Source organism: Rana temporaria, chromosome 2, assembly GCF_905171775.1.
Source record: "Rana temporaria chromosome 2, aRanTem1.1, whole genome shotgun sequence".
Lineage (NCBI taxonomy): Eukaryota > Metazoa > Chordata > Amphibia > Anura > Ranidae > Rana > Rana temporaria.
Genome location: NC_053490.1, coordinates 254467737 through 254493571, shown reverse-complemented (window position 1 = coordinate 254493571; position 25835 = coordinate 254467737). Strand labels below are relative to the sequence as shown.

General features: G+C 41.3%; 1 protein-coding gene across 1 annotated transcript in view; it reads left to right on the top strand.

Annotated features, from left to right (window-relative positions):
• Positions 1-25835, top strand: part of NXN (nucleoredoxin) — a 157473-nt gene that overhangs the window by 90171 nt on the left and 41467 nt on the right. The window contains exons 2-5 of the mRNA XM_040336786.1: positions 1115-1232; positions 7394-7527; positions 8823-8923; positions 18038-18144. Coding sequence (XP_040192720.1) covers positions 1115-1232; positions 7394-7527; positions 8823-8923; positions 18038-18144 — 460 coding nt within the window. The remainder of the gene's footprint in view (positions 1-1114; positions 1233-7393; positions 7528-8822; positions 8924-18037; positions 18145-25835) is intronic.

Here is a 25835-nt window from a genome sequence, read left to right as displayed (position 1 = left end):
AACCTGTAATTCTTGCTTTTTGCAGTGGCTTTTCAGAGCAAACCCGATTCTCCTCTTTTGAGGTTCCTTCTCTTTAATATGTGTCCCTTTAGCAAGCTGCTTACTATGGGGTTGCACTTGCGAGTGTCATGGAGACCAATATATTCGGGAATTGTAGCCCCAGGCAAATATGTTGAACTCTACGTCCAAAGTGACAAAGAAGCCTTCTCCATGCCACAAGGTTAGCCAACAGTGGGGGTTTAAGGCCTTTAGGGTGTTATCTTGGGCCCTTCTCAGGGGAAACCCTAATTTGTCCAATGAGATCAAGAAGGGGAGAAAGGGAAGGAGTCAATTTGCCTCCATTTTTTTTGCATAGAATGTAACACTGATGTTAGGACGTCAGGTTGGCCTATACAGTAGGTGACCGCGATATTGTTTCAATCTCGCTCCCTTTCTCGGTGAGATTGACCACCTACGAGCCCCGTCGCAGGAGCCAGCGCCGAGCCGGCTTGCCGCAATGGGAAAAAGCCGTCATAGAAGCGACGGTAATCCGACTTGGATTCCCGCCAATTGATATGAATCATGAGGGGGAACTCCACGCCAAATTTTAAATAAAAAAAACGGCATGGGTTGCCCCCCAGGGGCATACCAGGCCCTTAGGTCTGGTATGGATGGTAAGGAGAACCCCCTACGTCGAAAAAATGGCGTGGGGTTTTCCCCACAATCCATACCAGACCCGTATCCAAGCACGCCGGAGGGGGTGCTCCCCGCTGTCGCCTTGGCCCGGTTCTTCTCCCGCTCTCCGGTGCCTTCTTCGATTCTGGCCGTCGCCATCTTCTTTTTAGCTCTATTACTAATTCAGATTCAGGGGAAAATTCAGATCCCTGACCAAGGTAAAAATGCCCAATTTTAAATGCAACAAGATATCACAAACCCTACAAAGAAATGGGACCTGTTTTTCATATATGTTGGTGAAGGTGATTGGTTTGTTTGCTAAAAACACTTTAAGGAAAGGAATTGGTAACAGCCTTGCCTAATGCTTACTTTTTAGGTGTTATTTATAACTACTGCTTAAACTACTTCAAATCCTCTGTATAAAATATACATATTTAGAGCTTCTTATTTCCTTTTCCAGCTAAAACTATGGAACAAGTTCAGAATTTCCAACATTCCCTCACTGATCTTTATTGAAGCATGCACAGGGAAGATTGTGTGCAGGAATGGCCTCTTGTTAATAAGAGATGACCCAGAAGGTTAGTAAACGCATTCAATGACACATATTAACTGCTGTACTTGGAAAATGCTAGAGGTGTTGCTTTAACATTACTGACCACAACAGTGCCTTGAAAAAGTATTCACACCCCTTGAAATTTTCCACATTTTGTCATGTTACAACCAAAAATATAAATTTATTCTATTCGGTTTTTATGTGATAGACCAACACAATGTGGCACATTGTGAAGTGGAAGGAAAATTATAAATGGTTTTCAATTTTTTTACAAATTGCTGAAAAGTGTGGCGTGCGTTTGTATTCAGCCCCTTTACTCTGATACACCCAACTAAAATCTAGTGGAAATTGCCCTCAGAAGTCACATAAATAAATTTAGTAAATAGAGTCCACCTGTGTGTAATTTAATCCCAGTATAAATAAAACTGTTCTGTAAAGCCCTCAGAGGTACCTCGGGCTACTTTCACTTGGAGGGGGGTGTGTTAGCGGTAAAGCGCCTGCTAGTTTTAGCGGCAGTTTTCGCTCGCTATTGGGGTGCTTTTAACCGCCGCTAGCAGGCGAAAAAAGGATTAAAAGAGCCCGTAAGGCACCGCTGCCAAAGCTTCAGCAGTCCTGTCCATTGATTTCAATAGCAGGGGCTTTTTTAGAGATCCACAGCTCAGGTGGGAGAATCTGTCCACTATTAGTCGTGCACGCCACAAATCTGGTCTTTATGGTAGAGTGGCATGAAGAAAGCCATTGTTGAAAGAAGGCCATAAGTCCTATTTTCAGTTTGCGAGAAGCCATGTTGGGGGGCACTGTAAAATGCTGTGTGTGGAGGAATATTTTGTGCGCCCATCATTAATTTCCCGCACGGTCTTAACCCTCTTGGGCATGGAGTTCACCAGAGCTTCACGGGTTGCCACTGGAGTCCTCTTCCACTCCTCCATGAACTGTAGCTCCCCAGTATCGGCAACACTCATTCAACCCCAAACCATGACACATCCACCACCATGCTTGACTATAGGCAAGACGCACTTGTCTTTGTACTCCTCACCAGGTTGCCGCCACACACACTTGACACCATCTGAACCAAATAAGTTTATCTTGGTCTCACTCTCAACAGACCACAGGATATGGTTCCAGTAATCTATGTCCTTAGTCTGCTTGTCTTCAGCAAGCTGTTTATAGGCTTTCTTGTGCATCATCTTTAGAAAAGGCTTCCTTCTTGGACGACAGTCATGCAGACCAATTTGATGCAGTGTGTAGCGTATGGTCTGAGCACTGAAAGGCTGACCCTCCACCCCTTCAACCTCTGCAGCAATGCTGGCAGCACTTTTGAACTTCCAGTGACCAGTATGATGAGAGTGAGTACACCAAATTTTAACACACCTGCACCCCATTCACTCCTGAGACCTTGTAACACTAACAAATCACATGGCACTGGGGGGAGGGGTGGCTAATTTAGCCAAATTTGGACATTTTCACTTAAGGGTGTACTCACTTTTGTTGGCAGCAGTTTAGACATTAATGGCTGTGTGTTGAGTTATTTTTAGGGGACAGCAAATTTACACTGTTATACGAGCTGTACACTCACTACTTTACATTGTAGCAAAGTGTAATTTCTTTCAGTGTTGTCACATAACAAGATATAATAAAATATATACAAAAATGTGAGGGTGTACTCACTTTTGTGAGATACTGTATGTGTATATATAATATAATCTCTATGTATAATATATAGATGTATATTAGTTGTGCTCATAAGTTTACAAGGCACATGACAGCCCGCCTGGAATTTGCCAAAAGGCACCTGAAGGACTCTCAGACCATGAGAAACAACATTCACTGGTCTAATGCAACAAAGTTTGAACTCTTTGGCCTGAATGGCAAGCATCATGTCTGGAGGAAACCCAGCACCGCTCATCACCTGGCCCATACCATTCCTGCAGTGAAGCATGGTGGCGGCAACATCATGCTGTGGGGATGTTTTTCAGCAGCAGGAACTGGGAGTCTAAACACAAAACTCGTATTATACACACACACACACACACACACAGTTGTGCTCATTCGTTTAGAATATGAATGGTAACATTAACTTTTTTTCAGTCATGGTTAATGTTTTGCTGAAGCCATTTATTATCAATCAACTGTGTTTACTCTTTTTGAATCATAATGGCAACAGAAACTACCCAAATGACCCTGGTCAAAAGTTTACATACCCCAGTTCTTAATACCGTGTATTGCCCCCTTTAACATCAATGACGGCTTAAAGTCTTTTGTGTTATTTGTGGATGAGGCTCTATCTTCTCAGATGGTAAAGCTGCCCATTCCTCTTGGCAAAAAGCCTCCAGTTCCTGTAAATTCTTGGGTTGTCTTGCATGAACTGCAAGAGTTGAGTTGGAGTTTGAGATCTCCCCAGATTGGCTCAATGATATTGAGGACAGGAGACTGAAATGGCCACTCCAGAACCTTCACTTTATTCTGCTGTAGCCAATGACAGGTCAACTTGGCCACGTGTTTTGGATCATTGTCATATTGAAATGTCCAAGTACGTCCCATGCGCAGCTTCCTGGCTGATGAATGCAAGTGTTCCTTCAGTATTGTTTGATAACATACTGCATTCATCTTGCTAACAATTTTGTCTAAATTTTCTGTGCCTTTGTAGCTCACACATCCCCAAAACATCAGTGATTCACTTCCGTACCTTTCATCGTAGGCATACATTTTGGTCTCATCATTCCAAATGACTTTGTGTCAGTGAGTGGATCCCTTGCGGCCCATTGGCAGCTGCTTGATGAGCCTGTGTCTGTGGAGCCAGTCCATCCAGCCATCCAGCAGTATTCTTATTTACTCTGAAGCACAGATGTGTCCCTCGCTAAGGCTCTCTATTGGAGGAACGGTTTGATGCTGTTTATTCACCTTGTGAGTGTATTGATTTTATTCTTTTATATCCAATAAAATACATTATTGCACCATGAGCCTGTGCACTCGTATTCCCTTTTGTTTTCACAGCATTCCCATTGATCACTGAGCTCCAAGGAGTATGGTGCTGGCCAGATTGTTTCACATTAAGCATTCTCATTAAGGGATTCCTTGGTCAGTGTGTTATCACACTGGATTGGACATATCGAGCGCAAAGACTACTTTGGTTGTGTTTTTTGATTCTTAATTCCTTGGATATCTTTTTATATCTCTTTTCCTGTTTTATACAGTTCAGCTACCTTTTCCCGCAGATCCTTTGACATGTCTTTTGCCTTCCCCATGATTCGGAATCCAGAAACATCAATGCAGCACTGGATGAAAGATACAAGGGTCTGTCAGGAGTCCGGAAACTCATTGACCTTTTATACACACACACTAATTACAAGCGAACAGATCACAGGTGAGGATGGTTACCTTTGATAGCCATTCAAACCCTGTTGTGTCAACTTGTGTGCATGTTATCAGGCCAAAATCACCAGGGCGTGTAAAATTTGGGTAGTTTATGTTGCCATTATGATTTAAAAAGAGTAAACACAGTTTATTGATAATAAATGGCTTCAGCCAAGCACGAAACACAAGTTGAAAAATGTTTTTGTGCTATCATTCATATTCTCTTCAAAATGGCCAGGAAATCATCAATTCTGCCAGGGTATGTAAACTTATGAGCACAACTGTGTGTGTGTGTGTGTGTGTGTGTGTGTGTGTGTGTGTTATTAATGAGTTTTGTGTTTAGTCTCCCAGTTCCTGCTGCTGAAAAACATCCCCACAGCATGATGCTGCCGCCACCATGCTTCATTGCAGGAATGGTATGGGCCAGGTGATGAGCGGTGCTCGGTGTCCTCCAGACATGACGCTTGCCATTCAGGCCAAAGAGTTCAATCTTTGTTTCATCAGACCAGAGAATTTTGTTTCTCATGGTCTGAGAGTCCATCAGGTGCCTTTTGGTAAACTCCAGGTGGTCTGTCATGTGCCTTTTACTGAGAAGTGGCTTCCGTCTGGCAACTCTCTCATAAAGGCCTGATTGGTGGAGTGCTGCTGAGATGGTTGTTGTTCTGGGAGATTCTCTTCTCTCCATTGAGAAACGCTGGAGCTTTGTCAGATTGACCATTGGGTTCTTGGTCACCTCCCTGACTAAGGCCCTTCTCCCCCTATCACTTAGTTTGCCTGGTTGGTCCGCTCTAGGAAGAGTCCTGGTGGTTCCAAAGTTCTTTCATTTAAGGATGATGGAGGACACTGTGCTCATTGGGACCTTCAATGCTGCAGAATTGTTTCTGTACCCTTCCTTGCAAAGATTTCAAACAAACTTCTTTCACATTGTCATTATTGGTTGTAGAAATTTGAGGAAAATAATCAATTGAATCCATTTTGGATTAAGGTTGTAACTTAACAAAATGTGGAAAAAGCGAAGCACTGTGAATACTTTCTGGATGCACTGTGTGTGTTTGTGTGTGTGTGTGTGTGTGTGTGTTTGTGTCTGTGTGTATGTGTGTGTAATATATATATATATATAAATATATATAAATATATATATATATATATATATATATATATATATATATATATATATATATATATAATTATACACACACACACTCTTATGGCAGGGCCAGTGCAGTGAAAGATAAGTACGGTAGCACTTCATTATAGGTAGAACTGGTCAGAGGGAGATAGTTCCCATCTCCCTGCAGGCACACAGAGTGATAATGTTAACATGCATGGAGATGACCATAGTGTGTACCAGGAATTAGTGTGGTATTGTATTGTGACAGCAGGGAGAGTTCCCCACCATCAGAATACACTGATCAGCACTGATGGCTATAGGCTTGCGGCACTGATCAAGCGGGGCAAATCTGACAGGGTGGTAGATCAACTTCTGTGCAAACACAGTGCCTGTTGGCATGCCGCCTGCTGAACCAGACGAATTGCATTCAATGTATGCCTGGCTTTAGAGTAGAATAACACAGCAGGAAGGATATTTGATAAACCCACTGGTTGATAAAAAATAAATAAAAATCTATGTATGGCTAGCCTTACACTTGCACTCCCTATATGTTATGTGTTCCATATGTTAAAGTATGATATTAAAGTGTTGTTTTTTTCTTTTTAGATATTTTCTTAACAGTTGATGTGTAGTTTTGCAAGTTTTTCATCTTTACGGTGGGCTCAGACAAAGTGTTAACTCTCTGTCTTTTTTCTGTTTAGGTTAATACATCCGTGAGGAGGCATTATTGTTCCCTCCTAACTGCCTGTTTTAACCCCTAAAAACCTGTTCCAGCGCTGCATGGTGAATGGGTCGCATTAGATGGGCCCTACTGCCTGCTGAGTGCAACAGCCTGTATAATTTTTGCCTTTCTGCTGTTGCTGTTGCTGTTGCTGCAGCAGCTTAAGGGGAGCAGTTGGAGGGGGATAAAATGCAGCTCACCCGTTGGCCCCCCTGGGGCTTGTGTTTAGGAAAGAGAGAGAGAGAGGGGAGAGTTTGGTGGAGGTTGGGGCCCGAATCCCCACTGTCTCACAAAGACACAACATTTTTGCTAATTTATTATTATTTTCTGAAAGGACAAAATAGGCCCCTTTCACAAGGGGCAGATTCTGTTGCAATTAGCAGGGGATCTGTGAGCTGATCCCCTGCTGATTGGAGCAGATCGGGTGGATAATACATCCATGTCTGCTCAGTATGTGCAGAGCGGACCCGGGCAGAGCCTTTTCTGCTTTATGGACGGCCGGGAGTAAAGCTTTACTCCAATCTGCTCTGCCTAAACACAACAGGATGAAGTCCTTTCCTGTTTTTTTAGCAGGCTGGATCAGACATGGATGTAGGCAGGTGTAAACGGACACAACCTGCATCTTTAGAGATGAAAAAACAGACAGGCGGACCTGATCAGAATGCCCCTCTTAACAGGGCTTGGCACATAAATATGGCATGCCCCTATATGCAGCATAGTTCATGAAGAGCTTTATGTGGACTCTCGGACCCCCCCCCCCCCCCCCAGTTCAGAAAATGCAATTCTGTTTTGTGTATTAAAATAGCACACACATTTAGACCGTTTTATGGTCTTTTAAAAGATCTCCATTTAATTTTATCGGGAATGTCGAGTCGTCAAGAATTAGTAGATGGTGCACTCTTTGTTTGGTCTTAAAGCTTAGAGAAAATGTATACCGCTTGACTGATGCGTAAGAAGTACAGATACATTTTAATTTATTTCTGATTATCAATCTTCCCAGGTCTGGAATTCCCTTGGGGGCCAAAGCCTTTCAGTGAAGTTATTGCTGGACCTTTGCTCAGAAACAATGGTCAGAGTCAGGACAGTAGTACGCTGGAAGGGTCTTATGTTGGTGTTTATTTCTCTGCACATTGGGTGAGTTTCTGAAGATATCGAACAAATACTTAAAAACATCGGCATATTGACCTCTTCTTTCATGTTGTATCTTTTGCAGGTTTTGAGTACAACTGCGCAGTCTGCTTTCACACTTCTCTGATGATGAAATGCTTTAAAAACACATATTTTTGCCATGTTTTTTGTGTGTATTCTGGGTGCCTATTCCCCAGTATTCACCTGTGTAACTTGAACATGTGACTCAAGCACATCAGAAACACAACACAGGTGTGTTTTTGCCACATTGTTGGTGCATTTTTTATTCATTTCCCTGGGGACCTGTGTTTTTGGCACGGTTTTGAAAACCACACCAAAGATCCTGCAAGCAGGACTTTTCAAACAGCACCGCACCCGCAGTACAGTGGTGTGAAGAGTCCCATAGGATTTTTAAGGGAAACATGTTTCCTGTAGTTTACTTGGGTAAAAATACATCAGTGTGAAGGATGATTCATTGTTTATTTCTTTTATAAAACATGGCAAAGTAAAAAGTTAGGTTTTAGCCCTGACATTATCTACTATTCCATATTCACAAATGCCACAGTACCCACTGCCAAACAATTGTACTCCGAGAGTCGCCATATGCCAGTGCTGAAGGCAACAGATACTTTATGCAGATTGTTTTGGGTGCCTGAGATTTTTTTTTGAGTTCATATCAGGATAGAGGTTTATCCTGGGCTCCCTTTTACTACACAATGAACAGGTATCGGCATGCCAATGCTAATATGATGATTGCCAAGCTAATACGTTTCCAGTGGTATTCCTGAAGGATTGTTTTAAACACTTAATAACAGATGCTTTTAAGATCGCAAAAGAACTCTGATGAAATGCTTAGTAATGACTTTTATACAGAAATGCATTGGTAATTAAATAATTGCCTTTTATGAAATAGCAAAGAGAATATATGAATATTGGGTCTTTCTTGGCTGGTTTGTACAACAATTGTTTGTTTAATGAATCTGGCACAGAATACGGAGCAGTCAAACATAAAGTTGGACTTTGTAATTAACAGAACAATATGAAAGTAAGCAACCATAACTTTATCTTTTGCATGCTCTCTAAAGTGATGTTGGCAAGGGAAACATGATAAAGCCATGTGAATACCATTATATAAATACTCTGTGCTTATATACTGTAAATGTAATGTTTCAGTTGTATCCAAACTGGCAAATGGGCCACACAAAGCTATCCCTCTTAACTGACCTAAAGTGTTTCATACACGTAATAGGCTTCCCTTGCTGCTATGAGAACTTTCTAAGTGTACCCTTTCTATATTACAGTGTCCTCCTTGTCGAAGTCTGTCAAGAGTATTAGTGGAAACGTATCGGAAAATAAAAGAGTTGGGTCAAAAATTTGAAATAGTCCTCGTTAGTGCTGACAGGTAGGTGTTGCTCCTGAAGGTATAAGCCAAGAACTGTACTTAAAGTGATTGTAAAGTCTATATTTTTTTTTTCCTAATCAAATAATAAACATATTATACTTACCTGCTCTGTGCAATTTGTTTTGCACAGAACAGCACGGATCCTCCTCTTCTCTGGCTGGAGATCCTGGCCCCTTCCTCTAGTTGCGTGCCCCCACAGCAAGCGGCTTGCTATGGGGGCAGCCGAGCTGCAGCTCTGTGTATCAATTCAGATATGGAGCTGCTGCCCTGGCCCCTCCCCCTCCAATGTGTCCAATCGGGAGTGAGAGACCTGGACATCTCGAAGTAGATGGGGCTAAAGTTTTATTTCTGCTGGATGTTTAAATAAAAAATAAAGCACAATGCCTGTGCTGTAAGCTTTGCCGCTGAATGCAAAAACTACCCTTCTAGTGGGGCTCTGACTGCACCACAATGCTTCATTTTGTCTAAGGTACCAAGGGAAAGAAAAAAAGGACTTTTACTTACCTATTCCCTCACTTCTCCAGCACCTGGCATTCACCTCATCTCTTCGACACTCCAAGTTGTGGGCAAGCCCTCAGTGTTCTTATTTACAATGCAGAACTGTTGGTCACAAAACTGTGACTGCCGGGCGGAGTGCCAAAGAGAAGAGGCTTCAGGGGACCGATGGCATGGAAGGAGGAACCTGCAGGAGCAAGGGATAAGGTATATAAAGGGGGCTTTTATGGGAACCCTAGGCATTTTCAAATTTAAAGGGCTTGATTTAAAAGTCCTTTTTATGGCATGTTTAAAATCTGTAACTACTTTTATTTTTTCAAAATATTTTTTATTAAAAAGTTTTAAACTTTTACAAAACACGTATAGAAAGAATACCCATGTGTTGTCAAGTCAGAGAGGGCTTCCACCAGCCGTATATCATAAGAACACTGCACAAATATGCATTACTTATCAGTAATAGATATGACATAAAATGACTGCTTCAAATTGTCAGGAGCAGAGACGGACTGACAAATCATGGGGCCCCTGTGTCCCCGCCCACGCTCAAACAACGATGACACACAGCCCCACCTACATACTGCATTGTCCCCTCTTCCACCAGGTGTCCCTGGTCTCCCCTATCCTTGGTTTCTCTCCCCCTCCCTCCAAGTATACCCTCCTCCCCCCAGTGGTGTGTCTCTCATGCGATCCTTCATCCTCCAGCTCTGGGCCAGGAATTTGCAGCCCTCCATCTTCTCAGTGTGTCTCATTGTCATGAAGGCAGCTGGGTAGGCTCCAGTCACTGAGCTCGGAGTCCTGCTAAGACTGGGCTCTGGTGCTCCATCCTGCCATCTCTACTCATAGACAGTCTATGGGTGCTGTCATATTGGCCTCTCCCAGCGTGCACTGCGCAGGTCATCTGAGGGACCAAAACTGTGTGATTTATAGGCTGAGGAGGAAGGGGCTGGGCTGAGGAGGCCGAGTATCCAGAGAGCCAGGGACTTAAAGCTGGCAATTGAATAAAAGTACAAAGGTACGAGGAGCCTCTCGGGGAGCTGCTGTTAGAAATCACGGGGCCCTGTACAGTCTACCTGATAGCCCCTTTCCACCCCCAAAAAATTATATCTTCACAAAAAATACAATAAAATCATTATTAGCAGACACAAACATAACAATTATTGCAAAAGTCTTACAAAATCCAAAAGATGAAACTGTATTAATCTCTATGCACACTAGCTTTTTTTTTTTTTTTAAGCAAAAAAAAACCTGGAAAAAACGCTGGATAAAAATACAAAACGCTAGTAATCGCTTTTTGTAGTAGCGTTTTAGGAATGTTGGCGTGTTATTAGCTCAAAAAACGCTATTGGAAGCGTTTAGGATCGTTTCTGCTAGGAAAAAAGCTCCAATGAACTCTACAAAAAAAATTCTCTGCTCGTAGCTCAAAAAATGCTAATAGCCTAAAAGTAATATGCATGAACACATAGTATAACACCATTTGGACTCTAGGAGCAGAAAGAAAAAAGCTAACAGCTTCTAGGAGTCTTAAAAAAAAAAGCACATTATGTGCATGGAGCCTTAAAGTGGAAGTAAACCCTCCATACACCCAGTGAAGTGAACAGCGTCATATGATACACAGAGATGAAAAAAATATCCCTACAAAAGTTTTACATTCAGATCTGCTGTCTTCACATGTATATACTGTTTAGAAAGTTCAGATTGTGTAAGGACATTTTCTCTTCCTGTTTAACACAGAGTGTGATGTCTGGGCATACAGCCAAGATAGCTTAAATTGCTGATTGGAGAAAAGGCAGAGACTCTCAGAGGTGCTTTGTAACAGGGCCAGCTCCCTGCTAATCTATTTATAGCAACCTCCCCTGACAGAAATGTCAGGCTGCTTTTATCTGATGTGTCCGAGAAGTTACAGGAACAATGCCCTAAGTATGTCTCTCCCCCTGCAGCAGCTGTAAGCCGGCGGGAGGGGCCGCCCTGAGAAGCATGCTTTTAGCTGCTGCAGAGAGCTGCACTGGGCATCCTATTGTAATTGCCCCTTACCTGTCTGCTGCACTGATTCCATGGCTGTCTGGGCCTCCTTGTTTTCCTGGGCCCCCTACAGGAGGATACATACACAAAAACAATAATACAGTAAGTAGCGTTCCAATATTGACTTTAAGCACCAACTCACAATTTATGTGTGGTTGCTGTAACCAAAGTTACCAATGCATATCATGGATAATTACTGCTTGGATAATAGAAGAAGGATATTACTCCAGAAATTGCGCACTGAATGCTCCCTGATAACAGTGCGCCTATAGGAATTGTATTTGAATGACTGTAATAACCAACTCAAACTGAAGATGTCGTAAAGTTCATTCACTGAAGACTGATATGGCATATATCTTGTATAGAGGTCCCGCTCTTAGCTCCCTGTGGGGCCCACCACTGGCCCCAGGCTCTCGGGTAACGCCCGAATGGTCAGGCCGCCCCTGGTCAGGAGATTGAGTGCGGAAAACCTCAGTCTCTAAAACATGAGACGATACAATTCAACAAAGGAAGGAAAAAAAAGTGACCATAAAACTAAGCCACGCCTCGTCAGTGTTAACATGTGACAAGACTATTATCACATAGCAATGTCCTCCCTTCGTGGCTTACATATAATAACAGTGAGAATATAAATGATCTCTGCTGTAACTTCTTTAGTGTGTATGACACTTTAAGGTCCAAATTCAGCCTCTTTTAATATTCTGGTATGAAAAGAGTGCGGATCTGTAAGGGACAGTGATCTGAATTCACTTCAGAGGGGAAATGGGCAACAATTTTTTTTTTGGAAATGGTTAGAACCACTGTGAGATATTGCTGTATGCACCCACCTTTCCAAGTGATTACCTTCCCCTCTTATTCTGGTATCCCAGGAATAAAACCTGAGGATATCTCTCCACTAGTGTCAGAGACTGCAATTAAACTTGATAAAAATTCCATTCCTTCCCCACTATATCCAATATGAAAAAAAGAAGAGTTTAATGTTGGACTAAAAAGGAAACCTATTTTGGGAGACATACCTATGTAGGCTGCTACTGCTGACCTCTCCTGCCTTTTTTGCCTAGCTATCATGCAAACTGCATTTAAAGGGAAAAAATTCAGGTGTTGTAGTCACAAATTTCTCTCTATTAGAAGCTATATATAGTTCTGTCATTACTATAGCTTCATACGAATACCCCTGCCTTTAGTTTTATATGTCAAAATATAGCTTGAATGCTTATGTTGCCAGGACTACATATCAGTGTTTTGTAGCAATTTATTACGTATAATAATGGTTTCTTCACTGCATAACTCAAGCATAACCAAGTACCCTTTTAGATGCAGACATTTTTTATTCCGCTGTAAGGGGTTGTAAAGGTTTTTTTTTTTTTTAAATGACAAACATCTCATACTTGCCTCCTCTGTGCAAGGGTTTTGCACAGAGTGGCCCCAATCCTCCTCTTCTGGGGTCCCTCAACAGCGCTCCTGGCTCCTTTCTATTCTCAAGTGCCTCCACGGAGAGCTGCATTCTATGGGGACACCCGAGTCCTGCTGCTGCGTCCATTGTCCCAGACAGCAGGTCTTGGCTCCACCCCCGACTTGCGTGTCACTGTATTTGATTCACAGCAGCGGGAGCCAATGGCTCTCACAGCTATCAATCTATCCAATGAGGACCCGAGACAACGACTGGAGCTGCTGTGCTTGTCCCTGTGGCTGAAATGATCAGGTTCAGGTAAGTAAAAGGGGGTCTCTGGGGAGCTGCTGCACTGCAGAAGGGTTTTCACCTGAATGCATAGAATGCACTAAGGTGAAAAACTTTGAGGGTTTACAACCCCTTTAAGGATCTGCATTGAAGATGTTAAGCCGCTAACTGATCATTATACCATCCCTTCTGTCACCTAAAAAGCTGTATAATGTTTAAACTGTGTCTTTCAGCGATCACGTGACTCTCTCCATGTGATATCTCCAGCGGGCGGGGCCAAGATTCCCCTGCTGACGTCAGCCAGGGAGGCGGGGAGAAGAGCAGAGAGCCTGGAGTCATGTGATCGCTGGAAGCACAGGCACTAGGACACAGGTTTTTATGTGACAGATGGGATGATATAATGATTAGTTGGTTTTCAAGCCGAAGGGAGAGAAGCAGAGCGGTGCTAGTGAGAGCTGGCAGGTGGGGGAGGAGGACACAGGGAGAGCTGCAGATAGCAGCGTATGATGGAAGCACGTATTCTGACCATGGTGTCAGGGCTCAGCAGCCCTGATATCATAGTCAGTGTACAGAGGGGAGGGTAGAAATTGGCAGAATCAGACAGGTATTTCAGGTGATACAGGGGGCCAAAATACACAGCACAAGCACTGTGCTGTTGTTCATGCTTTAACCACTTCCTGCCCACCATATAACAGATATGCACAAAGTGGTTAAGTTATCCTGACTGGACATCATATGACATCTAGCAGGATAAGCCGCGATAACGCCTGTCGTTACAGATGCCAATCAGTGCCCATCAGTAAGGTGGTCAGTACCTCCTCATCGGCGCTATCTATCAGTGCGCATCAATCCTAAATATTAGTGCATCCTCATCAGTGCCACCTTATCAGTGCTGCCTCACCAGTGCCCATCATGGTGTCAACCTATCAGTGCAGTCTCATCTGTGCCCGTCAGTGAAGGAGAAAACTAAATTTTATAACAGAAACAAAGAAAACCCCCCCCCCTTTTTTTTTGTGGGAAGAAAATTATAAAAATGTTTGAGTAGTGTTGCATGACTGTGCAATTGTCATTTAAAGTGTGACAGCGCTGAAAGCTGAAAATTGTCCTGGGCAGGAAGGGGGGAAAGTGCTCTGTATTAAAGGTGGTTAGGAACAGGATCCATTTTGGGGGGGGGGGGGGGGTTAACAAACGCTTTCAAAGTCGGGCCATTAATTTGAATGAGCTGGCAACATACCAGACTGCTCTATAAATCGGACATGCACCATTTTTGCAGTGCAGCACACCACTAGACATGGTGTTGTGCTACTATGCATTGTAGTGCCGTTAATAATGAATGGCTCTGTATTGCACCAATTACACACGTTTACCACACCGCAATAGTGTGATGGTGCCCTGACATAGCTGACACAGCCTGTATATTCTGCATCTCTTATGCATTAGCATAGCGGAGAAGGATTTAATATTTCTAAAGCATTTTGACAGTGTGCTGCAAACATTCTCAAGTGCTAAAGTGAGGCGTTCTGTTTTACAAATAACTTTTTTACATTGCAGAGCATGTTTGAATCACTCCGAGTATACATTCAAGTGTTGACCAGAAATACAGCAAACCATATGTGTAGTGAAAATTATCAGAACTTACACATGTGGCTCTTGTATTTTTTCACTTTAAGAATGTTTTATACTATATTTTCACATTAATAAAAAACCCCAAAGGAATTGCATTTCACAATGAGGCCTCCCTTGTTTGGCAGTGTAGAACCGGGAGGGTGACATCATGAGTCTTGTATGCTCTGGCTCAGTTTCTAGCTGTTTGGTAGGACTGTGTTAATTCTTCACTTATTACATTTTAACGTGAAGGTTTATTGATGCACTTTGGTGTAGTCTTTATTTTATGTCAGTCATTTTTTTTTTTTTGTATAGCCATACTGCTTTAATACTTGTTTGTGACTGGTAATCGAATTGTATCCAAATATTTAGTTACAAGTTTTCCCTTCTGAATATGTGTAATGGTGAAAATACTTTCTGTTGTTCTAATGCTGACTTGAGTTGCCTTTTGAAACGTACATATTTCAGAAGTTGGAGCTATCTCTTGTCAGAAAAGGCATTTTTTAGGCTATCAAAAAGTTTTGTGCAGGATTTTTTATCACTCTTGTAGCTAAATCTAAAAACATTCCCCAAATGGAAAAAACCTTATGAGCTTCAAATACCACAGGCTTCCTTTGACCCCAACAACTGTTGCCAAAATCCCAGGCACTTGTGATACTTTTGTGGAAGCTTCTAGACAGTTATGCCGCGTACACACGACCGTTTTTCATGATGAGAAAAATGCAATTTTTTAAATTGGTCATTAAAAACGACCGTGTGTAGGCTCCAGAGCATTTTTCTTGTCGTGAAAAATGGCCATTAAAAACTTAGAACATGATCTAATTTTTCTCGTTTTTCACGTCTTGAAAAACGGTCGTGTGTAGGCTTTAACGACGGGAAAAAAACATGCATGCTCAGAAGCAAGTTATGATACGGGAGCACTCGTTCTGGTAAAACTAGCGTTCGTAATGGAGATGGCACATTCTTCACTCTGTAACAGATTGAAAATCACGAAGACTGAAAAGCGAGAATCGTCTCACACCAAACGTTTACTAAACACGAAAATCGGCAAAAGCAGCCCAAACGGTGGCGCCATCCAAATGGAACTTCCCCCTTTATAGTGCCGTTGTGCGTCACCGCGCTTTGCTCGACCATTTTTTTTTTTCACGATCGTGTGTAGGCAAGGCAGGCTTGACAAGAATCATGTCGAGAAAAAAAAATTTTTCCATGACATTAAAAACGGTCGTGTGTACACGGCATAAGGGTTGTAGGTGGATCTCCAGGTCAATTTTGCTCATCTTGGCCAGCCTGCAGTTGCAAACCCTGCTGTCTTTACAATTCTCCAATTACCTGATGTATATAGATAATAACTGTTAATTAAATGAAATATTTTGTGTGATTTAAAAACTGTTTATCAATTTTTGGTGGACCTATCACCAGAACAATGAAAGGTGTAAATGAATGCCAATGTAGTCTTTGTGTCTGCAGTATAACTGAAAGTTATATGCTCCATAAACCAGCAAGAAAATAAGAACACCTGCCAATTTATTGCATATATCTGGGGACAGTAAACCTAATCTTAGTGAGATGATATTAGCTGGCAACAGCTGAATAGTCCTGGAAGGAAAACACTGTCATGCGACTGATACATTTTCCAGAAAACATATTTGTTTTGTTATAGCTAAATGCATTACAGTAAAAGGTATTATGGTTGTCCGACATGGAATCTAAAATTTAGAACTGAAGAACATTTTACTAGTAAGTTTTATTTCTGCAAGACCTTTTTCTTAAAAAAAAATTCAAAACTCTTAATACACCAGAATGACTCGTATGGCATTGATGAGATCTTGATTTTATCTTTTATAAAATTGCAGTTTATGAATTAAATTAAGTAAGATTATCCTGCATCTTTTATTTATTTTAACCATTTCATCTCTCACACCTGCACACCCCCTATGGATCAGAACAATTTCTATTTTTCTGCTTGAAGTCTGCTCATTCAACAATAACTTTGTCATTACTTAAAGTGTAATTACTGCTTACTCTTCTTAACCATCCACAGCATTAAGGTAATAAATGTTTGAGTAGAAATATTGCACACCTCATCTAAATGTTTGAGTGGCTCCCTCATCTACATTACCCAGGGAAGAAACTTGTGAGGCTGTCAGGATTGTGGAAAAAATCTCTGCCATGATGAAACTGTACTTCGCCACCTTCTCATTTTGTCGGTTTCTTATTTTTATTTATTTTTAATCTGCATTTGGAGTGTACCCTATCCTTCTGGATGAATTGGTATGAGGATTAGTCTGCAGACACAATTTCTAAGTTTAAGGACATGTCTTGGCCTCAAGCAATCTGCTTCTGCTATCGCTAAAGTTCCCAGCCTGGGTTCTTAAGTCCTTAAATGTATTGTTCCCCAATGTATGCACACAATGTCTTATTAAGAAGGTGTTTCTTATGATGGAGGGGCTCTCCTGTAGCTTCAGCCATTTCTCGAATTGTTCCTTTATAAAAACAGCCTGGTGCTAAGGATTTCTTAACCTTAGCAGGCACTGGCCTGTAGCTGTCGTGGTTGCCAGGCTCAGCTGCCAAACCTTTGGGCTTCTGTTCTCACCATATGTCCATGGAGCCTGCATCTCATGTATTTGATTCTTCAGTCCTCCATGAAATTTTGCCAGGCGAATGTATATTATATGCCTAACAGAAAGTAGGGGTCTCTTATCTGAACACCTTTCAGAGTTGGTCCATAATGTAGTATCAGGGGCCTACAAGCTAAAGTTCTAACTCCACCTCTGTTGCATTTCATGTTGTCTAATCTTCCAGTGTCTCTGCTAGGCCTGGTAGGCCTCAACTCTCTGGTATGACCTCCCTCTTAGCAGTCATGGCCATGATTTCAGAGGTTCTACTCAAATCTCTGCTCATCGCTTTTCATAATGAAATCTATGGGCTCAGTCATTGCTTTCCTCCATCCATGGGCTTTAATGGCCTTCATCCTTCCAGTTGTGGACACAAGGCACTAGCAGTTTATTGTCCTTCCTTTTGGTGTGTACTCTGCTTCTTGGGTTTCCCACAAATTGCTGGCCCTTGTTCTTGCTCTGCTTTCCTCACTGACCACTCGCCCTATGGATTATCTGGACAACCACCTTCTTAAAATGCTGTTATCCTGTATTCTTAGTCCTGTAAAAATATTGTTCTTTTAGCAGTCTATTACTTGGTTCTATATTGAGTACAGAAGTCTTGGTGCCAGTGTAGGCAAGTTATATTATCTTACAAGTGTGCATTATAAATGATAAAACTGTGACGTGACTGTGGAATATTTTTTGTTTTTTATTACTTAGGTCAGAAGATTCATTTAAGCAGTATTTCAGTGAGATGCCCTGGTTGGCAGTTCCATACAGTGACGAAGCACGTCGATCACGGTTAAACCGATTATATGGAATACAAGGTGAGATATTCCATTACTTATGTTATGGAATAAAAATACCTCACATATAGTCACATATGTATTTCAAACTGGAAATTAGATTGTGCATAATAATATTTGTAAATTGTTATATATTATTATATTTGTAATATTTGTAAATTCATCAACAAATAATGACTAGTAGCCAAGTTCGTAAAATTACATTATTATTTTGAGATGATCTTTACTATTAATATTGCTTTAGGAATCTGTATCAACGATTAGCATTACTGTTTTTGTTGCCTTATGAATAGGTATTTTTATAGTTCTCTATATTAGATTTCCTCTATTTATAGAGCTGTTATATAGTATGCAGTGCATTACAGAGTACAGAGATATCAGTCCCTACATTTGAAGCAGTCTATTGTGCCTACCACACTGCTCGCACTGTATTTTTTTGTGCATGTGGCAACACAATTACCTTTTGGAACTCATACAAGAGCAGCAATATCATAATCTGTGTATAGTGTATGTTTATTTAGAGCATGTATGCCTAACATTACTTATGTCATTTCCTGATGTAAAGCATCTGCTCTGTAGATTTGCATTCTGATCTAACAATGGCTGTGTAGTTTATTTACTTACTAGTTTCAGTAAACATTAACATATTGTGCAGAGCTTTATAAAGGACATTGACACATCCGTGCTTTCCCCTGAAGGAGTTCATCATCTATCCTGTTTAACATATTCACTCATTTGTTTGCATACATTGGCCAGTATGTCAAACCCAGTTAACCTACCAGTGTTTTTTAGAGTTTGTGGGAGAAAGCCTATGTGAACACAGAACATACAGTTGCCACAGTCGGTGACTGTGACTACCTAATGCAGGCATGTGCATATGGGATAGCTGGGGGGCACGTTATAATGACAGTCTTTCTATCTTGTGCCCCTGGTTTTATTCCACCTCAGAAGTGGACAGGCAGATAATTCTTGCACTCCATGTTCAGTCAGGAAGACAGAAGGTAAAGTTGCCCATAGATCGATCGAAATTAGTCCAGCTCAGCAGGGACTGGACAAGTTTCAGCATATTTCTGGTTGTTCCCATTTGTGAGAAGTCGATCTAATGATTCACTTCTCATGAACAGGTTTGTTCGATCAGTGCTGATCTGTGTATTCTGACAGTGGAGGAGACCCTTCTGCCAGAATACCGGGGTTGGACAGAATTATAGAAACAAGTATGGTAAAACAACAAAATAATTACTTAACCACTTAAGCCCCGGACCAATATGCAGCCTAAAGACCCAAGGGGTTTTTACAGTTCGGGACTGTGTCGCTTTAACAGACAATTGCGCGGTCGTGCGACGTGGCTCCCAAACAAAATTGGCGTCCTTTTTTCCCCACAAATAGAGCTTTCTTTTGGTGGTATTTGATCACCTATACGGTTTTTATTTTTTGCGCTATAAACAAAAATAGAGCGACAATTTTGAAAAAAATGCAATATTTTTTACTTTTTGCTGTAATAAATATCCCCCAAAAACATATATAAAAATTTTTTTTTCCTCAGTTTAGGCCGATACATATTCTTCTACCTATTTTTGGTAAAAAAAATCGCAATAATCGTTTATCGGTTGGTTTGCGCAAAATTTATAGCGTTTACAAAATAGGGGATAGTTTTTTTGCATTTTTATTTTTTTTACTACTAATGGCGGCGATCAGAGATTTGTTTCGTGACTGCGACATTATGGCGGACACTTCGGACAATTTTGACACTTTTTTGGGACCATTGTCATTTTCACAGCAAAAAATGCATTTAAATTGCATTGTTTATTGTGAAAATGACAGTTGCAGTTTGGGAGTTAAACACAGGGGGCGCTGTAACATTTAGTGTTCACTGTGTATGTGTTTACTAGTGTAGTGGGTTGTGGCTGTAGGACTGACATCATCGATCGAGTCTTCCCTATAAAAGGGATCACTCGATCGATGCGCCGCCATAGTGAAGCACGGGGAAGCCGTGTTTACACACAGCTATCCCCGTTCTTCAGCTCCGGGGAGCGATCGCGACGGAGCGGCTATAAACAAATAGCCGCGCCGTCGTCCCGGATCGCTCCCCGAGCGGACCCGACCTCCACATGTACCGGGGGGGTCCCGATCGGACCCCCCACCCACGTCAAGCAGAGGACGTACAGGTACGTGCTTGTGCCTGTCCGTGCCATTCTGCTGACGTATATGTACATGAGGAGGTCGGGAAGTGGTTAATATGTTGTTGGACTGCCTTTTGGCATCCACAAGACCATATGAAATTCTCTGGGGATTTGACAAATTCTTGGATGGCGGATAATAGAATCTGATACCACTCTTCATGCAAAAATGTATTTTTGTCTCTTTCGGTCAGTTGACCATGTTTACTGCGCCTATGCTTATCAGGCGTCATTTTCCAGAAAACTGTATATGCCGGCATAACCTTTAATACTGGACTTTGTGACACCGCAAATAAACTGGCAGCTTCAATCACAGAGGAGCCAGCAAAGCGGAACCAACCATTTGCCCTCTATGAAACTCGGTAAGCTCTAACGTGACTCTGCATCACGAAAGTGTGGCTTCCCACCTGTTATCTAGGCATCTCTTCACACAGCAGAAGCACTTCCGCTTTTAACATGAAAACATGTTGTCACTTTCACACAGTGTTTCCATATTTTTGTCCAACCCCTGTACAATAACACAGTGGGAGAGGGTTCTTCTGTCTACCCCAGTTGTATGCATGGCGGAATCTGTTAGTTTTTCTTCAATAGGCCCATTTGCTGATCAAAAAACTGATTCGTATATGGGCAGCCTCTGATTGTAAGGTCACAGTGCCACAGATGGGAGGGGGAGCGAGCGCAGTTTGTAGGTTCAGCAGATACAACAAGCTGAATACAAGTCGCTTTGGATGTGCCTGTGATGTTTGAAAACGGTGAGACGTGTTTGAGAATGCAATTTGTAAAACTCTTTAGTATATCATACATATCATACCCATAAAGTCTACCATTTTCCCCACCACTGATCAGCATCTAATCTTTGATAAAGTCAACTAAATCTGAAACAATCTGAAGAAATGTGATTTCACAGCTGAAAGCCTTACACACTCACATTATCTTTCTTGAGTCACTGATTTCATGACATACCATACTAAACCATCATTCAAGCAAAGTTAACCATTCTAGCAACCACATTCATAAGAAAAAAACAACATTGTAGATACTGTAATTCAAATAGCTGAAAGCGTTTGAACCTGATTGGAAATCCTTAAAGGACCACTACCTTAAATTTGTTTACATTAGTTTGAAATACATTTTTTTCCCTTAGTTTAGGCCGATACGTACTCTTCTACATATTTTTGTTAAAAAAATCGCAATAAGCGTTTTATTCCCTTTTATTTGCGCAAAAGCTATAGCGTGTACAAAATGGGGGATAATACCCAAATAACATATTTTGTGCCGTAAAAATTAACATTTGTTTTGCTTTTATTTTTACGATATTAGCAAAAAAGAATTCCAGACTATGACATCACTCGGCCCTCCTACAACAGCCAAATGACACAAAACTGGGCTGGTTGGTTAGTGCCACATTTGTGCCATTTAAATCTCTGTTCTATCCTTTATCGTTTTCGTTTTTTTTTTTCATTTGGCTGTTGTAGGGGTGCTGGGTAATGTCATTGTCTGGAAAAAAAAAAATTGCCAATATCGTAAAAATAAGAGGCACAAAACAGTCCAAACATAGCACTAAAGAAACACACTTGAGTTTTTATTTGTGCTGGGAGCAGCTTCTCTGGGCTATTTCCAGGCCAGCATTTCAGGCATTTCTGCAGCTACGATATCCTCTCATGCTCTTCAGTTGTGCATGCCTGACAAAATGAAAAACTATGCATATGATATCCTCCTACATATATCTATTCTACATGTGTCTTCCTCCTAGATTGCGCCTTCTCACCTAGTATAATCACCTCCTTTCTGCTACAGATCTTACTGTTCGGAATACAGTGATGTCAGGCAGATGAGGTCTGGCTTTGGGTGGTTACAAGGATAGATCAAAGGTGTGTAGGAGGGATGTCCTAAAATCAACACTATAGATCCGACTCTCAGCCAAGAGCCAAGTCAGCTATTTCTTTGGAAACAAATACTGTATAATTGATTTTGACTTAATCTTGTTAAGTAGTAAGAAAGCAACTGTGTTTATCTATGAATCGATAATTTGCGCTGATTGGAAAAATTATTAGAACTCACTGTAAGGCTGTATTCACACCTGAGCAGAGCGCCTTTCAGGATTTTTTTTATTTGATAGCATTCAGCATTTTTAGAAGTGTATTACAAGCATTTTACAGCTGCAGGTTTTTTTTGTTTAGGCAACAGAAAGCACTAGGGGAGGAGAGGTGGATGGGATTAGGGGTGGAGAGCTGCTTTTTGCACAGAAAACGCACGATGGAACACTCGTAAAAAAAAATTCCCATTGAAGTCTATTGGGCACAATCTGTCAAAAAGAAGCTCATGTACTTTTTTGCGTGATGGGTGTTTTGCTTCAGCCGACAACGCTCATATGTGAACAGGGACCATTGAAATAGGATTTGGCTTGTGTGTTTTAGAGCTACAAGCAGAAAATCGTTCAGGTGTAAATGGGGCCCAATAGTCATGGCTACACAATATGACACATCATTTGTCATTAATGTAGCTCTCTGTTACCATGTAGTTCACCTGATAGCAATGATGAACCAAAAAAATCACAAAACAGCCATATACAATGTCATGTACTGAATATTTTCACTTTCTGCTTGGATTAATCAAACCTATGTTGTGTTCCTGTGAGCTTAAAAATGAAATGAGAATATACGGATTTTATTAGTGAGCATTAATTATTTCAAAAACCTTGCTTCTGTGTGTAGCTTTGAAATAGATACATATGAGCAGCCATAGTTGCCTATTGTATTTCCATACTTTGCTTCCTGCTTAGTAATGCAGACCATATTTTCTTTCTCCTCATGCTCACTTAGTCTGTTACGTTATGTCTGATGTTACTGAAGGCAATAGGACTCTGTGTAAAGAAAACCCAGACAATCTTGCCAGTGTTCAGTGACATCTTAAGTTATAAAAAATACGGCCAAAAGATTCCTGGGCAAGAAATTGCTATAATACTCACCTCTTCTATGGCACATGTCTCCTTCCTTCCATCCACGTTTAAGTGCTGCAGCCTCTGGAATACTTTTTAACATTGGATGCCTGAGTCCTCCACCATGCTCTATGGTTTCTTCTGCCAATCCGTATGTAACTACGGGACACAGCAGTGATGTACAATAAGCATTTGAGCATAGGTTCACGCTGCTGCAGTTTATAAATCGTGCGAGATCAGCTGAACTCGCACGATTTCAAACCGTCAATGCAGTCCGACTTCGGGGTGATTTGACAGACATCTGTGCTGGTTCATCATGCACAGATGTCTATTCAAATTGCCCCCCAAAGTCACCAAAATTAGTATATGATCTACTTTTGGGAATCAGTGTGGCACCACAAAGGTTCAGACGGTGATATTACCAGCAATAGCAGACAAATTTGCATGCAATTTTAAAATGTCCGCTGTGAGTGTGGGTTCGGGATGGAACCACAGTGTGTGAGTGGATAGGGGAAATTTAGTGTTCCTGGAAGTTTTAAATGCTGGACAGACTGGTAAAGAGTGCAGCACAGAGGAGAGACAGGAGACACGAGTATGCTTCCTATTTTCTTACAAGTTGCCTCCTTTAAGCCTCATGCACACTGAGCATTTTCCCAGCTCCTCTGAATACCTATTCTCCTGATAAGAGAAGAGCTGCCTAAAAAAAAAGTTGTAAAAGCTACATATTGCATGTGCGTTTATGCATGTTCGCGCATTCTATTGGGCGAAATTATAATGCATTACTCTTGAACGTGCATAAACGCATCTAGTGCGTTCCATGTTTCTTCTGTCCTGAGCACAATGGTGATGTGTTTTTTATTTTATTTTTATTATTGCCTGTAAACACTCTCCTAATATACCTATGAACGCCTATGTGTGCATGGGCTAATATAGAAGTACATTTATAGGCAGAAAAAAACAAAACAAAGTGGCATTTTTTAAGCTCAGTGTACATGACGCCTTGGGCTGCTTAGCTTTTTTTTTAACGCAAATACTGGGTCACGACAGCAAATGTATAGTTTGATTCTATTAACGTGTGTGTGTGCATGACCTTTTAAACTGGATCACTACATTGAAAGATTTTGGTTGTCATGTGGTTAAAGAACATGTTTTCTGTTTGTACGGAATTTTCTGGGGATTAGAAACGGTCCCTAGAATCGCAGATTAGATGTAGTAGCATTGCATGAAATGTGTGGAGGAAGTCCCAGAGATACATACTTGAGCACAGGCTGATCTGCTCTGAATCAAGCCTGTGTTAACAAATTTTGATTTGTATATGCGGCTTTCTCCATGTGTTTATATTCAGAGCAAGCTTTCTGTGTCATTATCAAACAATCGGCAAACCTTTTTTGCTTTGCATACAGAAACTCCTTTTCATGAAAGTAACAAAACAAGCATTTTTCTCTTCAATTTATTTAAGAAACTGTCTTAATAGTTTGTTAGTTACACTGATTTTATTTACAATCATCGGACTGTCATTTTTACAGAATACAGTCATTTACCCCACTATTTCTGATTTCAGTTAGGCAACTAAAAATAAAAAATAAAAAAATCAGTCATTAAATGGCTAATGATATCAAGCAAACACAGCAACTGTGCCATCAAAAAGTTCAGTAAATGTACTGCTTTGCGACACCTGTTCTGTGCAACTTTTTTCTGCTTGCTGCTAAAATATTACTCCAGATTGAACAAGCTTATAAGATAGGGTTGCCTCTGATGGGTGACGGTGAACAACTTCTTAAGCGGGCCATAATACTGATATATGTTTTCATTGAGCCTGGGAAAAATTCACGTAATATATAGTTGGCTTCATCATTGGCAATGATATTTTAGTTTTTTTGCATGTAGGGTGTATCTGTTTCAGAATGTCCAATGTAAAATTATCTAGTGTCCAGGAAAAAAGTTGGCTGTATTGCTGTGCTACAGCAATGCCTGCATAAGTGATGCATCATTGATCAGGTAGGTCTTGTATGCATCTCAGGGCGACCCCGGTACCTCCTGGATTACTTGTGAGAGAACACAGATGGCTGTGAACAAGACTATATGCTGAAACGCATCAGTTGTTTTTAGTCTTGAGCTTCATGGAGCAAATCAAGGTTTTCTTGGGATTCTGGAGTTGCCAGATACATCTTTCTTGGAGCTGTGTTTTCAATGGCTGGAGGCCATTTGAGCCAGAACACCCATTAAAGGACTCCATCATTATTCTATGAGGTGTGGTCACTGTTGTGAGCGCTGTCTTTGTGCTTTGCTTTCCTACTTGTGAGAGAAGCCTTGGTTGTGGACCAACAACATCTGTACTTTTTGATTTACAAAAACTGGAGAGGGCAAAATCTGGTGCAGCTTTGCATAGAAACCAATCAGCGTTCAGGTTTTTTTGGTAAAGCTTAATTGAACAAACTTAAGTTAGAAGCTGATTTGCTACCGTGCACAGCTACACCAGATTTTTCACTCCTCAGTTTTCGTAAAATAACCCCTCTGTGTCTTTAAATGCTGCTTCAGATATTCCACACCTGAATACCTGCTCCGTCCACCACACACACTGGGGTTTCTCTCGCCAG